We start from the raw sequence: 16,679 nt of genomic DNA, 5'->3' as shown, positions 1-16,679 counted from the left end.
GAAAAAATTTTCATGAAAATGATCATAAAAGATTTATGACCTTTGGATTACACTTAAAATAAAGCACCACACACTAATCAAGATAATCAAAGGGTCATAAATTTTTCATGAAAGTTTTTTCCATGATCCCTAGTTTTTCTCTTTGTGTTTCTTGTTCTAAATTGCTGAGAGAAACCAACCAATCAGTGGTTGAAGCTTAGACATGATTCAAAATAAGCATTACATATTAAACTTATATTTATTGTCACAATATGCTCATCAATAGGTCATGTTTTACTTTTGTCTATCCTTTCTTCCACAGTAGTGTATCTTCTACAATAGGTGTATCGAAGAACACTCAAAAGTGAACACAAGAAAGTAAATCATTGATGTAAGCATTCTTGTTATGAAACATCCAACTTCTTTGCTATTTGAATTGTTGTATGTCTACCATATTTCTTGTATCAATGACCATTAAATATACTAAAATTTGACTTACTTAAATAGTTGAAAAAAGTTAACATAATGAAAGTAAGATGGTTTCAAACTTGATGTTGCGGTGCTTACATATGAAAATATCAAGTAATCAATCAAATGTGTAACTTCAATTCTCCCACACTATAATCCATTGGAAACTCAATCTCCACCTATTGTTAGTTCAAACCCTTTCCTGATATTCTGCTCACTGAATACTTCTAGACAACTTCTACAGGAACAAAAGACAACAACTTTGTACTGATTATTATATGGTGCTAAGGTTTTGTACACTGGTTTAATGGCATCATGGATCATTACTTTTGGCTTGAAAATCAAAATTACAATTAAGAGCAGAGAAATTGCGAGAATCTTTTCATGTGCTATCTAGATCTACCTTTGCTATGGCTGCGGTCTGATTTAGTTCTCCTCTGTATTATCATACTTGGGTCAAATTTACATCCAGAAGTTCCTTCTTCTTTAATTACCCTTGCCTTCTCTATCTCCGTTTGCTCATCCTTTTTTCTGGTCACATTTTGTTCAGGTTCCAATACCAATTTTCCATCTGACTTTGTTGTTTTGTGATGAATACTTTCGGTAATTCCAGGATTTGTAGTTCTTGTAATGCCCTCTACTTCATAGGATTGTCCATCTGAGCTCACTTTCGACTTGCTCGAGTCATTTGCAGTAATTGGCCGTCTTTGTCTACCAATAAGTAGCTGTTGAGGTGGAAGTTTGTGAGTTGTTGACCTGGCGCCTCTCTCTTGTTCAAAGAAGAGGACTTGCACCACTGTTCTCAATGGTAGTCGCTCATTCTTCACAGCATGGGCACATACTTCGGGAGATAACTTTTGACAATCAAGAATGCGACAGAGGTGCTTTTTCTCTACTTTTTCCAGACCAGGATGTTCCTATTCAAATCGAACAATATGAAGTGCAAAAATTAGTGAACAAGAATTGATATTTGTTATCCATTGGAGTTACTACACATGAAGTGGATGATGTTCATATTACATCAATGAAAAATTTTAAGACAGAGAAGAGAACAAAGCAAAAAGAACGCACTTGGGCATGGAAATTGTCAAGATGGGGTTAATTATATTAGGTATTAATTGCTCGCTCAAAAGGTATCCTAACATGTTGGGTTCACAAGCACCAGTAATGGATACATGGCAGTAAACCTTGAGGCTTGAAGATTTTTGAAGTATATAATGATCATATAGTCTTAAGCTTTCTTTAGTTCCGTTTTTCTATATGTTTGTTTGTAGCATACCTTTAGGTAAATGTTAATCGCCTTGTAAAGGTTGTCATGGTTAGGCCGAGCAATTTCTGGCAAAGCTTCTACAATAGACACTACTTTCTGAACTGGCAAATTGACATCCCTTGAAACCACTTGAAGATAAGAATCAATGAGCTTTCCAACTTTCTGAATCAAACTCACGGATTGACCTTGTTCTCCAAGGTTTTGCCTTCTCCACTGTTGTAGGAAACTTTCTAACACTGCCCCAACCAAGTCAACATCATAAAAATGGCTATTAGAAGACAAATGTGGAGGAAATAAAAGGTCATTCACTGTTGCCTCCTCCAGTTGCATGCAAGATCTCCTTATAAGTTCTGCCTTTGTTACTGGAGATGCCCCTATAAAATTTGCTATACTGAGTAGTCTCAGCAAGAATCCAATAGAAACACACCCTCTATCAGCTGGAATCATGCTTGCGACTGTGTCAAGAATTCTTTGTTTCTTGTTCACATCTTCAATTTGAGAAGTTGAACTCTCTGGAGGCCAATTCTTTGTAGTGTCTGGTAGCCAACGACAAGCATAGACATGCAAAGCTTCGCCGATTAGTTGTTGTGGCAGCATGTTTGTTGACCTAATAGTAGTAATTATGCATCGAAACAGATCTATGTCAAGGTCAGATACGTCTTCTGTCCACCAATCCTTTGGCACAATTTGGTGTCGTTTCTGTGAATATCCTGGTCTAGTGTAAGTGTAGGACCATGTAACCTGCATAGAGTCTTCATTCAAATCAAATCTTTATGTATCTAGAAACAAAAATATTCAGAGTCTTTGCTAGATATCAGATAAGAATGTGCGTTGTAGAAGTCAAAAAGATGCAGTTTATCTAACCTTTGGCAAGGGTGTAAGTATTTTCTCAACAACAGAGTCAATGCACCTCCTAATGATGCCAAGATTTTCTGACCACTCTGGTAATTTTCCTGTGGTCTGCAATGTTAGAATGGAGTCCTTCCAACCGTCAAGAATGCATGAATTGAAGAAACTCTCAAGTTTTAGAATAAAATTTCCTCTTTCAACTGCTTCAGTCATTCGAAGGAATTTAGCAGCACAAATTGCAGGTACGATATTACGTGCACTAAGATTGATTTCAATCCCATAGCAAAACTTAGCACACAACTCGAAAGCATCTTCACCTCCAGGAATATCATGAAGCTCCAAAGTAATACTAGCAGAATCTTCAGAATCTGAGCAAAGTCGTTGCAAGAGACCACACTTGGGAAGAAGTTGATACTGCAACTAGGAGTGCCACAATTAACAATGATTTAAGTCGTCTTTAGTGATAACATATCATATATGCAAGCCAAACTTTTGTTAGGAAATAAAGCTTCAAGAAAAATATACATCTTTTTTAATCTGTTGATCTTTCACAAACATTTCATGGTTAATAGTGTAAGATTGTCTAATCCGTGCATGTTGAGAATGTTTTGAGGTGGTGATTCTTCTTTTTATCAACATTTTGGCACTTGGTTTAATTAAATCCAAAACTATCCTCATTATGAATTCCTTGACAAAAGCAAATGATTCCTCACTAACTCATACCTTATGGAGAAGATAATTGATTTTGTTAATCTGTATGATGAGATCACTGGCTGCGTCTGAGATTACCGTCCTGCATCATTGATGTAAAAAGTCTATAAATAGCTTGACATTTCGACAATGTCAACATTTGACAAATTTACAATTACAATTAATTACAATACCTGGTAGCCTCTTCTGTGTAGAAAGTGTCTGGTCTTGTCCCAAGTTTCATATACTTCATTTTTCTTGGTTATTCTTTTATGTTACAAAATCTGTGTGTGGAATTCGTTGAACACTGACATATCCCTCTAAATAATTACTTTCTGAAAAAAAATAAAAAATAAAAAAAAAATTGCTTTGACATATTTGTATATATTTCGAAGTCAAATAAACAAACAATTGCATATATACATGTCAGTTTTTTATGCATAAACGAAAATAGGTAAAAGATGCACATCTAATATAAGTAAAAAGTCATTTTCAAACAAAGCCATGATCTATCTTCAGTGAAAGAGAGACCTGGAATTCAACCAAAGGGTGGTTGTTTCTACAAGAACAATAGATTGAAATACAGTTCTGGAAAACCCATAATAATTAATATATATATATATACATATCATCGCTATATATACAGGCACTAACATTCATTTCTTTATCATATATATGAAATGAAGGGGGAGGGGAAGTCAACACTTCTTGGCAGTTACAAAATAGAAGCAATTTAGAGTATTCATAAAACATTCTAAGTTTATAGTTAGAATGTTATTGGTGCTAACTTAGTTGGGATTGATTTGGTTCGCTATGATGCTTTTTGCACTCATCTTTCTTTCTTCTTATATTGTTGTACTAATTTTCTTTTCATCAATATAGTTAATTTTCTTTGCTGATCAAAAAAAAAAAAAAAAAATTCTAACTTACTTAATGAGTAATGCCATATAAACAAAATTCATATATAAAAACTCCATACAAAATGAAAGTTAAATGTTCATAGTTCGTAATTACAATAATGTCATTGTCACATTAATCTAATCTTAAATTTTCTATGAAAATTTTACATAAATATCAATTTTCTTAATAATGTAGCTACGTACGTACCCGATTAATTAGATGACAATATTGATGTCATCAGAACATACTGCAACATGGATATGGAAAACCCTAAAACCTATATGTAATGTGCCATGATAAGTCAACTAATAAGCATCTTTAGACAAAGTAAAAAATTTCTTAAAACATATGCACTCAAATTCTGAAATATCACCACTCACCTTGCTACAGAAAACAACAAACAAAAAAGGAAACTGATTGAATTAATTGAGAGAGAGAGAGGGAGCGCTTGTGCAGGTACCTTTATTTATGGCCACTGACTGGTTGAAATCAAATTGAGACAATAGCAAGTGGTCCAGGCTTCATAAAAATGGTGGGAAAAAGAAGCAGAACAGTGCTAATATGGCACAGTATCAACCACTTTTCATCTGAATAAAAAGGAAAACGTCCCCATGCCAAAGGTTATATATATTCTTCTATAAATGGAGAAATAACAGAAGCCTTAGCCTTACACATGCTACTTTTTAAAGTGGGCTTACTAGATCCCAACTCCATGAATATGAACAATCACAAAATGTTACGTACAACTATGCTTTTATGTCAACTTTACTCAAAAAATGTTATCACCTTATTCTTTGGATATATATTTGATGGCATTTAATTAGCAGTGTGATATTTTAGCTATAACCAAAGGGCTACTCAGTGAATCCCCTCTCACGATTAAATTGGATTATTTTTTTTTGAAAAAGTTAAAAGCCTAAGCTGTAAGTCTCTTAATTATTTTTATATAAAAAAAAAAAAACACACATTTTAGTAAGATATATGTTGTGTTATATATATGTATATATATATTTTTTTTGATCGGCAAATATTAGTTGTTAGATTAGATTAGCATCTATGGGAGAACATATCCCCACTCTTGACAAAGCACTTAAGTATTTGCACTCTCTTAATTCAATCCCTCTAAGAGAAATTGAACGCATGACCTCTTTGGAACTAAGCCCTAAGGAAGGCGTGGTGGCCAACTAGGCTAGGCCTAGTTGGTTATATATGTTGTGTTATATATAAACATAATTTCTAGAACACAGAGATAGAAACCACCTTGATTTGGAAAAATTATTAAGTGCTTTTGGAGTAAAACTCTACGCCATAAATTAGTTGACACATCCAATTGTCTCTTAAAATACGAAAAATTATCTACTCGCATGTTTATGTTACCATCTAATAATAATATGTGTTACTTATTTTTTGAATAATGTAATTATTTGGCTCCTACTATTGGGTGGACACAGCCAATAATAAATTTTCAAAATACAAGATAATTACTCATTAAAACATCAATATAAAAGTGATGGCCTAATGCTATAATGACCATCTTTGTTTCTACCATTTTATCTTACTATATGAAGTGTCACTCTAATTATCAGTATTAATACCTATCAATTAAGGTACCCGTTACTATTGACTAGTACAAGGGTAAATACGACAAAGGATCCTCTGTTTTAAGAGAGAATGACTTCTCTCCAATACATGTTTGTATTGGAGAGTCGATACTCGGATTTGTACTGCATCAATATTTTTTGTAAGTTATGCTTAATTTTTTTTCCATCCATAAACCCATTAAATATTGGGTCCAATTTTTTGTTTGGATCTACAACTAGGTATGTAAATAGGTGGACAAAATCTAAATCATTAATTTGCAACAAAATCAAAATGGAGCACATCCGAAGCTCGGACTAGAGAAAACCTTGGCTCTTTCATAAAGTTTATGTCATCTATCCATCCCAATTCATTTTTAATCGTTTGATCATATCTCAATATTTTCACATAATCAAATAACTATAAGTGAATCATAAAAGAAGAATAAAAAAAATTTGAGATAGAAGATGCATAGTCCCTATAACCATCAAGTTAAGCACCACATGAAATTGAGTTGGGTTTTGGTTGGTAATTATGAGTGGCAAACAACAATAACAAATCATGAAGTGGATTTCTTTCAATCAATTCACTCAATTTTAAATCCCTTCTATGCTAACAGAATCAACAATAATATTCTTAACTGTACTGAACTAATGCATAAATAAATAGAATTTAAAAAAAATAAAATAAAATTATAGCCAAAAAATAAAAAATAAAAAGGCAAATATATGGGGAAAAAAGCACATATACCAACAAAAGCTGATTGGGGTAGTTTGATTCATAACAAGGAATGGCATCCACATGAAAACTGCAAAATGAAAACTTCTTTAACTCCAAGTAACTTCGAGAATCTGAGAGAGCCACCGTAGTAGTACCTGCATTTGCTGAATCCCAAGTCACTTAATATATATTCTGCACTTAAATCAAGAAGAATCTATTTTCATAGTACTTATGAGCATGAGATCCATATACGCGACAACAAACACAAAAAAATTTCTTGTTTCATGCATGTAATGATGATGGACTCCCCCTTCTCCTGAGTGAGAGAGAGAGAGAGAGGGGCAGTGGTGAGAGACGTACCAGCCAAAGAGAGAGAGGGAGAGACAGTGGTGAGACGTACCAGCCAAAGAAAAATGAGTGTCTCAAAGTCTCCTCGCCAAGACTACTGTGAGAGAGAGAGAGAGAGAGAGAGAGAGGAGGGTGGGGTGGTGTGGTGTGGTGTGGCGTGGGTTTAGTCAACATAGTAATGTATCAAAAGTATAACATGATTAAACTGCTTGAAAATAAAATTGAAAAGGAATTAAAGGAGGAGCAAGTCAAGTCCTTTCTATCTACCCTCTCTCTACACTCTACTTTTAGATCATATACTACATACATACCGGTATTCGCAAGGAGCAGGGTAGATTTAATCTTGAGATGAAACTAACTAGTCGGGTTTTTATAAATTTTTTTTTTTTTTTTAAAGTTTTGATGGAAGGTCATTAATGCATTACACATACTTAATATTTGAATATTTAAAGAAATATAAAATATTATGTAACTATTTATTAACAAACAATGGTATAAGAGATACAGTCAGTTATTAATAAATATAAAATCCCGATAAAAGCATGCAAGTGGGGTGGGGTGGGGTGGGGTGGGTAATACTACTAGGGATGGCCAAGTGGGAGTGCCCTTACGAGTTAGAGAGTGGGAGTGTGGGACCAAAAAGCTTTGCCAAGAAGGATCTCTCACCTCATCTGTGCAATCCTCATCATCATGCTTCCCGCCACTAAAATATCTCTCTCTCTCTCTCTCTCTCTCTCTCTCTCTCTCTCAATTTGATGGTATATATATTCCCATAAACAGATATACAGTGTTACTAATAATACAAACAAAATAATATCACAAATATGTATTACAATAATTTTTATTTTTGTAATACTCACATGGAATTGACATAAATTTTTTACAAAAATTAAAAAAAAAATAAATTTGTAGTATTATCACAAACCGCATTAAAATAATTTTTGTATAGCCGCATGGACCATATGGTAAAAATGGTATATTCATTCCATGGCCCACGTGTCTTGTCCTGTAACCGTTGATTCGCTAATAGGCAGTATCAGTTTGATGGGACTGGTCGGGGGTGGTTGCTCCATGTCAGTTGTTGTGGAGGCCAGACACAGACAAGCATTTCTCTCTCTCTCTCTCTCTCTCTTTCTCCCTCTCTTTCTGGGTCACCTACACTACAAAAAGCCTGTAGTGTTTTTTTTTTTTTAATATTATTTTCTGCAACTTTTTGTGTGTGTATTATGTGTGTGTAGGTTTCTATCTGAGTTTGTCTCCATATTCTCACATATTAATGCTTATTGCTTTGACAAGAAGCCCTTTTGGTCCCACGTTATTTTAAAAAAAAAAAAAAATTGAAGTCATTTCAAAGGTTGAAATAAGCCTAAAAACACATAGATGAGTATCGATGAATATTTTTTTTTTTTAAGTGGGTCTAATTTACAAATTTTATAAATTTAAATGAATAAAAGTTTTAAAAGTAGATTCGATTTATAAATTATAAAATCATACACACAATGCATATAAATGAATAAAATTTTAAAAAGAGAAATTTAGCTATAAATCCTCTTTACCTTCCTTTCATTATTAAAAGGACTAAGAAAAAAATTATACTTTCTAAACCCCCTTATAATTATAAAGTCTTGCATAAAGGACAAAATTTATTATTTAAATATTTTATATGACTATTATACCCTCGGCTTCTGCATATATAATCAGTTTCGTTATCAACTGTATCATAATCACCATAGTCGTGTCTTCGAAGCTTCAGCAGAAGGTCAACGGCACCATAGTCGCGTCTTCCAAGCTTCAGCAGATCAAATTCATTGAAACAATAACACTAACAGATCATTAGAATCAATCAGACAAACAATATAACAGTTTCGATTACCAGAAATAGTTCGACATTGAAGGACCTGATCCTCATCTTCCAAGCAATTGTGAGGCAACAGATCACAAGAAGTATCGCGTTTTCTTCTTCATTTGACGAGATAACTTCCTGAATCTCTTTTGTCTTCGCTACTTGATACAAATGAAATTCGTAAAAAACGTAAGAGACGTGATCCATAAGTTTTCGTTGTAATGTTATATAATATTTTCCTCCATTTTCTCAGCACACAAACGGAATCGATCTATAATATTTGTGTGTATGAGTGTTGTAATGTTTTATATATATATATATATATATATTTGTGTGCATGAGTGTTGTTGAACGCATGTATTCTTTTTATTGAGATTTGTGATTGTTGATCGAGTTTTAGAAGTTTTTCTTCTCAATTAGATATGTTGATTTGTTGATTAATTTGTTTTGTTTTTGTTTGTTTGTTTTTTTTTTTTTGATTTATTTTTGTTGTTTTTGATCTAATTTCATTTGATAGAAATTGCTCTGTTTTTTGTTGAGAGAATTAGAATAAAATTTTACTCTGGTGTTAGAATGACAGTAAAATTTTACTGTTAAGAGGTGGTCATTGCCAAACACTTCAGCCGCCACAAACACTGCCTTCGCTTTTTTACTTTTGTACCGAGTAGCATTTTACTTTTAGCTTCAGAGTCTTACAGTTTACTTGTTTTTCAGAGTAAAATTTTACTTTTATACAGAGTAAAATTTTACTTTTGTGTAGAGTCTAACATTTTACTAGTTTTTCAAAGTAAAATTTTACTTTTATACAGAGTAAAATTTTACTTTTAGCTTCAGAGTCTCACAGTTTACTCGTTTTTGAAATTTTACTTTTATACAGAGTAAAATTTTACTTTTAGCTTCAGAGTCTCACAGTTTACTCGTTTTTCAGAGTAAAATTTTACTTTGTTTTATTTTTGTGTAGAGCCTAACATTTTACTAGTTTTTTAGAGTAAAATTTTATTTTTATACAGAGTAAAATTTTACTTTTAGTTTCAGAGTGTAACATTTTACTCTTATTCAGAGTAAAATTTTACTTTTATACAGAGTAAAATTTTACTTTGAAATACACAGTAAAGATGGCTTAATAGGAGAGCTGATAGATATGAGGGTAATATAGTAAAAGAAACAAGTTTTAAAATATTAAGAAATTTTGAAAGTACTTATATAATTCTTATCATTTTAAAAGATAAATTAAATAATGAAGGGACTATTACCAAATCCCCCTTTAAAAGCAAGTTTAACTTACAAATTTTATTTATTCATATATATATTTCATGGGTTTGATTCTATGTTTTATTGCCATATTCATTGCATACTGTCAAAAAAGAAAGAAAGTCTATTCTCTCTCTTTTCTCAATTAATGCTAAGGAGATTAAACATCCAATAAAGCAATATTCTTCCGTCCCAGTCGTAGGCGGCCCATCCTAACGCAATTATGGTTTCATGACAAAGGCATTGATGATGACCATCCATGATAATGATAATATGGTGATCATCATAATTATCATTGCCCTAATTAGATTTTGTTATCATTGTTAATTATCCCTTATATGTGTAATCTATACTCAGGGATAACCATATGCCTCTGAGTACCTACCAAATATTCACAGTAAGTACTCATTTATTTTATTATTCTGTCAATTTTTTTTCGTTTTTTTAACAAGGTACAGGGAAGGTACATTTCAAATATGTTAAGTCAATACTGTGTGATTCTTGTATTAGAGAGAATAAGATGATTTTGCACAAATCTCGATTTCTTTTGAAGCATAACTCATTAGAGTTGTCCAATCCAAAATTTTCTACCGAGCGCTCCAAACGGTGAAATTAGTTATGTCTGCTAATTTGAAAATGCCGAACAAGAGTTTAGTCTCGACATAGATGATTACTTGTATCTCATTTCCTACTCCTGTTTCTCTTTATATATAATCACGGGTCATCATTTGATTGTCATTTTCCATAAATTTTTTTTTTTTGAAAATGGTTCAGCCGTTGTTCTGACGCTTGCGAACCCTCTGTGCAGCATCACTTATTGCTCAGTGCCCATCTCGTCTTCTGTTTGATAGTTTCATTCTTCTTATCCCAACAAGTTAGATGACATATCTTCTTCGACTCATAGTCTAACAAACAACCCTATATTATCTTTTTGAATTGAATTTTTACCTTAGTCTAACTCATTACATTTTATGGGCTTAACTTTACCTTATTTTTTCCACAACAGTCATGATTCAAAACTCTAATTAGAGCTCCACCGACGTGGCAGAAGCAAAACAAAAAAAAAAGACACATGCGTCACATCATCAGTGGGTCGGGCTCGCTGTCAGTTCATTAGAGCTATGATTAGAGCTTTATAATTAGAGCTCTAAAACATTTTCCTTTTCACAAACACTAAAACATTTTTGTTGGTTATAAGTTTCCTTGGATCCTCAACAACATTTTCCTTTTCACAAACACTAAAGCACTGTTGTCGGTTAAGTTACCTTGGATCCTCAACACAAAATTTACTTTCTTCTTTATTTATATATATATATATATATATTTTTGATACAGTCCTAACCCTAATTATCCCTTTGGAGATGGTAATATATAGGCTTTCTATGTTTTCAAAATAGCAACATGATAGCAATAGGCTTTTTTTCACTCTCCACTGCCTGTTAGGTCTTGAAAACATAGGAAAGCTGGAACTCCCAACAAGAGGGAGCCAGAGATTCCAAGTGTGGCACAAACAAAGCCATTGGTTATCATTACAAAAACGTGTACATATATCAACAGGAATTAAAAAATGCTTCACACAAAAAAGGCAATGATTAAATTGCATGGCATCCTAATGTAGATGTAGCCATAGGGTTCTTCAAGATTTCAGTGCCGACTGTAGGTGACTGTAAGCTCCCACTTTATCAGATTAACCTTACAATGGGAATCTCTTTTCTAGTGGTTCCATATAGATATGACAAACTAGTGGGTATGAACGAATAAAACAAGTTATGCATTAAAGTAAATTGATTTGAAAACGTCTTTAAGTAGATTAAGTTAAATTGAGTACGAGTTGGATAAATTAACCAGCTAACTCGTTTACTTCATTGAACTCTTATTTTAATGATGATGGGATGATAGAGCTAATGGTGTAGTGGTATTCATGTTGTGGCGGTGGTGGTGAGATGGAGTGGAGATAAATGGATAATCATATCCAATTCATTTAAATTTAATTTTAATTGGATTGACAAAATATAATTCATTCAAACCCATTTATAGAGTTTGACATATGTTTAAACAGGTTTTAAAAGAGAGAATTAGATGAGTTTATGATTTCAAATTAAGTTTGTCACCTTTAACTTTTGTATCATTACATCAATATTAATCCTGGCCAATTATGGTTAGTGAAATTAATAGAAGTAAAGTAAGGATCAATGAAGGTTAGTCAAACTAATAGAAGCACAAGGATTAATTGAGATTTCACTTTTGTCGATTGATTAAAATAAGAATTAAATCTCAGAGCACTAAATAATTGTTCTTTACAAAGAGATGGAAAAGTAGTGAGTTGCCACATTTGGGCAGCCAAGTTGGTGGTAGCCACCGCATTGCCCATATAATGTGTCTCCACGTCTCTCAGTTTCCGCACTGTCGTGGGGGCTACATGCCATGTGACAAAAGGTTGTGTTGTAGGTGCGAATATGTGTTACATTTGTATATTTTGTGTTTAAAATTTTTTTTTGTAACAAAATATTTTATCAGGAAGTTTCTGGATAAATAATCGATCATAAAACTAGCTATACAAAATATAAATAGAGTATTTTCAATAAAATTATATCTTTTGGGTATGTTTGATTGGGTGGATTAAAACATGCGATTGGGATTATTAATCTGTGGGCCAAATTATCGTATGTTTGTTTTAACATTTTAGTTGAGGATTATTAATCCAATGGATAATTAATCCAACAAATTTGTAGGATTATTAGCCTCCGTTTGGGAAGTGGGTTGGCTTTTTGGCTTTTTAGCTTTTTTGGCTATTTTAGCCTGGGCTAAAAAGCTTGGTTTGGGAAGGGCTTTTTGGCTTTTTGGCTTTTTTGACTTTTTTTGTGAGAGAAGAATGTAATGATTATAGGTTGGATGTGATGTTTTGTTTGTTATGGCTAAAATAGCCTATTTTGTTTTTTGTGGCTAAAATAGCCAAAAAAACCTGAAAAAGCCCTTGCCAAACACAGGCTAAGGGTATGGGTGGGATTGTTAATTCAATGGATATTAATCCAATTGGATAGTGAATACCACACTAATTTAATAAGATTATTAATACTTCACTATTAATCTTGTGAATCAAACATGACCTTTATGATTAATCTCACCATGTAATATGTATGACTAAAATTACTTTATACAATTAGATCTGTGTATATAGTTTTGTTAATATTTTATGTAATGAGTTACCTGGTTAAGTTGATGCATACTCTTCTATTTATCATTTGTTATAAAAAATGAGATCAGAGTTTGATGTTTTTGAACACTCATTCAGACTGATTACAAAGTCACTTCTCAAGTTTCATATTTATCACATAACAAATAATGAGTGAAAAATTAAAGCACATCATCTCAACTATATGAAATACTCGTTGCATAACATACTTTCTAATGTGAGACTATAGATTTATGTGTAATGATATACAAATCAAAAAAGATAAGAGAATTATATGATAAATTACACTAACCTCCCCTGACGTTTGAAAAAAAAAAATAATAAATCTCACAATTTTAGTATAATTACATTAGTCTCCGATAAAGTTTTAATTCACATATCACATAATCTTCTTTTCATAAAAAATTAGTTAATCATATGGATGAAAAAATAATAACATAATCTATTTTATATTGAAATATATATATTTTTTGTTCATCATTGTATTTTCACACTATTTATATCAATTTCGATCTCTTTAAAAAAGTCAGTGTAATTCACACAAAATTATATCAAGTTATGGATCTTTTACTTTAAAATTTAAATTTCATTGAGTTATCTTTTTATTTACAAAAAGATCATTGTCATATCATTTTCATGAATGATTCTGTCAATATATATATATATATATATTTTTTCAATAATATTTTTTTCAGCCCACATGTACAATCGTCTAGCGTAACCTTTTCTCTAGAATCTGTAACTGAAAAGCAAAAAGCAAAAAAAAAAAAAAAAAAAAAAAATTAATGATCAAAACTTATCAATACGGGGCTTATTATATAAAATAAAACTGCATGATCATATCATGGTGATATATTAATCACCTCCATTCTTCCTCTAATCTAGTCTAGAGTTGAGTTCAATTAACTCTTGAGTAAACCCAATTGGCAACTCAACTCACTTTCATCGCCTACCCTCCCAACCAGAGGGTAGTTCTAGACTCCATTTTCAGACTTGCAAATGAAGGATACAAAAAATACAAGGATGAAATTGTGAAAAAGTGAAAAAAAGGCTATTTATTCTCAGGAATGTATACCCTCCATCACAGATCATAAAATTCCATGATGAGGAATTCCAATTCTCATAGTATACATAAAAAAATGAAAAAATAAATAATTGAAAATGTAATCAATACATATGAATAACAAAGAACTTACCATTCTCTTCCATATACAAAGGCTTCGCTTGGCTAAAAAAGTCTTTTAACTCATTTAGTAACCTCAGTTTTGTCTGAAAAGCCCCACTTTAGTCACTAATTAATTACCAGATACTTCCCTTGAATAATAGATTAATGTTCACTGACCAGCTCTAAAAGAAACCTCTAGGGGCTGTGGGGGCTTCCAAAATAAGTTGTCTATTTGTAATGTTTTAATGCTTCTGCAAACAATCAAAAGCCCTGGAGACATAGCATACTGTCAAGAATATGTAACACTTAAACATCGCTGAATATGAAAACAAAGAACAAACACAAGAACACAGGAAACAAAAGCAGAAGAATTGTAAATTACTTTTCATCACAAGAATATAAGATTTACATAATTCACTCAGAACAAGGGTTACAACTATCACATGTCTCAAGCGCAAAAATACCAAAAATAGCATTACTCCAAATTCGGGATAGTCTCCAATACTTGATGGGATCCGCACTACACAACACACACTAACTACATGAGTACTTAAGAATATTATTATTTTTTGGAAGGCTGTAGTACTATCATGTATGCTCATATAAAAAAGAACATATAAGGCCAAATATCTGTCAATGTGGTAACTGGTAGGACACTCTGGTTTAATGCCTTCTTGTGACAATGGAGAGAGGTTAACCACAATCCATAACACTACAGTATAGCTTCTCCATGGGCAAGTTTCAAGTAATTGGGGTTTGAGTTTAACTTATTATATACTAGGGTCTGGCTCATAGGAAGGGTACCAGGTTTGATTTGTAATCAGGCAGCAGCTTCTATTTATTTTTTATTTTTTTTGCCAAAATTTTCATCTGGTTTTTCTTCTTCTTTTCCTTCTTCTTCTTCTTCTTCTTCTTCTTCTTTTGACTTGGTTCTGAAACTCTATTGATTTATCCTATACATGTTCACTTCTTTGTTCATTATAAACAGATGACTGGATTAGAAATACTTTCAATGTTTTTCCAAGTGTTTTCCAAAAACAGTTTATTGACTGTCTCTACCATATGTTTCTTGATAAGTTCCATATGCTTGTACATGCATTATCTCCTACACTAGTCTAGTCTCCATCCGACTTCAACTCACTTGAAAACAGGATTCCTCTAAAGCTCAAACCATGGGCCCACTTTGTCCAGATGATGAAACTGACTCAGAATTCCAACAGTTTATTGATGATCAGATTGATACAATTCCACAGGATTTCAAAGAACTCAAAAATGGAACACTGCCGATGTGGCAGATTCCAGTGATCCAGTTTTCGCACACAATGAAGATAGTTCTACGCTTCCACAGGTCATCCAACACCAGTTGGCTACACTTCAAAAGAATTTTGATGAATTCGAAAAGACAATGCTGCATCCGTATGAAATGGATCCTATGAATTCGCAGAACTTGAGTGAATGGAACTTTGCAAGGGCTAATCAAGACAAATATATGATAATCCAGAATGGGACACAGAAAGAAGGGCAATTTCTCATGGAAGGTACTCACAATTTCACTGAAAATATGAATGTGATAAGTTACATGAGTCATGGCAGCAGTGGTGGTGGTTGCATCAGTGGAGGAAGTGAGGTAGCGGGTCCATTTGTAAAATGTGCAAATGAGATCAGTTATGGAGGTAGTGGTGGAGCGGTGAGATCTTTTACGAAATATGGATTCTTAGTTCAATATGGCAATGGAATGAATGTTCGGCGATGGATGGGAGGGAGTGCTACAACTACAAGGGCCAGAGCTGAGCCCAAGGCTCTAAGGAAGAAGAAGAAGAAGAAGAAGAAGAAGAAGAAGAAGAAGAAGAAGAAGAAGTACAGAGGGCAATTTGAGACTGAAACAGCAGCCGCTGCCAGACATGAGCATCAAAAGATTAAAAACAGAGCAGCAACTGCTCAGTCATTTCAACAGAAACAGGTGATTTCTCAGTAGCTTAAATACTAATAAATTATAACAGAAACACTAATACACACAAATTGCTTGAAGAGAGTGAAAAATAAACTTTTGTTTTGTTTTGCATTAGGCTTAGGAAGTCCAGCTACAAGCACACATTCAGAAACTTCGCAAGGAGAATGAATTTCACAAAAAATTGCTTACGGTATGCTTGGCCACCCCTGTTTTTCAATTCACTTTCCTGGAAATCATTTTCCGGGGTTGTTTCCTCATCGTTCTCTGGAAAAAAAATTGCTAGATAGAATATTCATCTATTTCCTCACTTCATGGTTTTACAGGTTCTTGAAAGTGCTATGAGGGTGGATAAACCACAAAAACCACTGAAGAGGACCATATCAGCACCCATGTAAACCTCAATCAATCTACACAACCACAAGTAATTTCCAGTGGCAATCATGACAAAGAAAACATTCTGAAAAAGAAAATTAA

At 32.9% G+C, this 16,679-nt stretch overlaps 2 protein-coding genes across 22 annotated transcripts; one reads left to right on the top strand and one right to left on the bottom strand.

The window, feature by feature from the left end:
• Positions 1-502: 502 nt before the first annotated feature.
• LOC114298766 (Phototropic-responsive NPH3 family protein) lies at positions 503-7,535 on the bottom strand. Of its 21 annotated transcripts, none has more exons than XM_028243385.2 (9): positions 6,815-6,976; positions 6,485-6,609; positions 4,617-4,743; positions 4,364-4,433; positions 3,451-3,591; positions 3,290-3,359; positions 2,582-2,986; positions 1,727-2,458; positions 503-1,364 (listed from the first exon to the last, which is right to left on the bottom strand). In XM_028243385.2, the coding sequence occupies exons 5-9, from the start codon at positions 3,507-3,509 to the stop codon at positions 837-839; spliced, it is 1,794 nt and encodes a 597-aa protein (XP_028099186.1). In that variant the 5' UTR covers positions 3,510-3,591; positions 4,364-4,433; positions 4,617-4,743; positions 6,485-6,609; positions 6,815-6,976; the 3' UTR covers positions 503-836. The 21 variants fall into 21 exon arrangements, with proteins under 21 accessions (XP_028099186.1, XP_082744558.1, XP_082744550.1 ...); XM_082888432.1 differs by having other exon boundaries at positions 2,582-2,980; XM_082888424.1 differs by having other exon boundaries at positions 6,485-6,618; positions 6,815-6,959.
• A 7,072-nt stretch (positions 7,536-14,607) lies between these two features.
• LOC114298768 (uncharacterized) lies at positions 14,608-16,675 on the top strand. The gene is made up of 3 exons (XM_082888423.1): positions 14,608-16,214; positions 16,321-16,395; positions 16,529-16,675. Exons 1-2 carry the CDS (start codon positions 15,660-15,662, stop codon positions 16,324-16,326), a joined length of 561 nt encoding a protein of 186 aa, XP_082744549.1. The 5' UTR covers positions 14,608-15,659; the 3' UTR covers positions 16,327-16,395; positions 16,529-16,675.
• The last annotated feature ends 4 nt before the right edge of the window (positions 16,676-16,679 follow it).

This window comes from Camellia sinensis, chromosome 9, assembly GCF_055761805.1.
Source record: "Camellia sinensis isolate YWXY chromosome 9, ASM5576180v1, whole genome shotgun sequence".
Classification (NCBI taxonomy): Eukaryota; Viridiplantae; Streptophyta; class Magnoliopsida; order Ericales; family Theaceae; genus Camellia; species Camellia sinensis.
This window is presented reverse-complemented; position numbering and strand designations above follow the sequence as displayed.

Coding starts and splice junctions, on each gene's coding strand:
- LOC114298768 (XM_082888423.1), top strand. CDS start 15,660: ATGCTGCATCCGTATGAAATGGATCCTATGAATTCGCAGAACTTGAGT.
- LOC114298766 (XM_028243378.2), bottom strand. CDS start 3,509: ATGAAGTATATGAAACTTGGGACAAGACCAGACACTTTCTACACAGAA. Junction 2,987..3,289: donor TCAATTATCTTCTCCATAAG/GTATGAGTTAGT, acceptor TGGCACTCCTAG/TTGCAGTATCAACTTCTTCC. Junction 2,459..2,581: donor TACTTACACCCTTGCCAAAG/GTTAGATAAACT, acceptor GACTCTATGCAG/GTTACATGGTCCTACACTTA.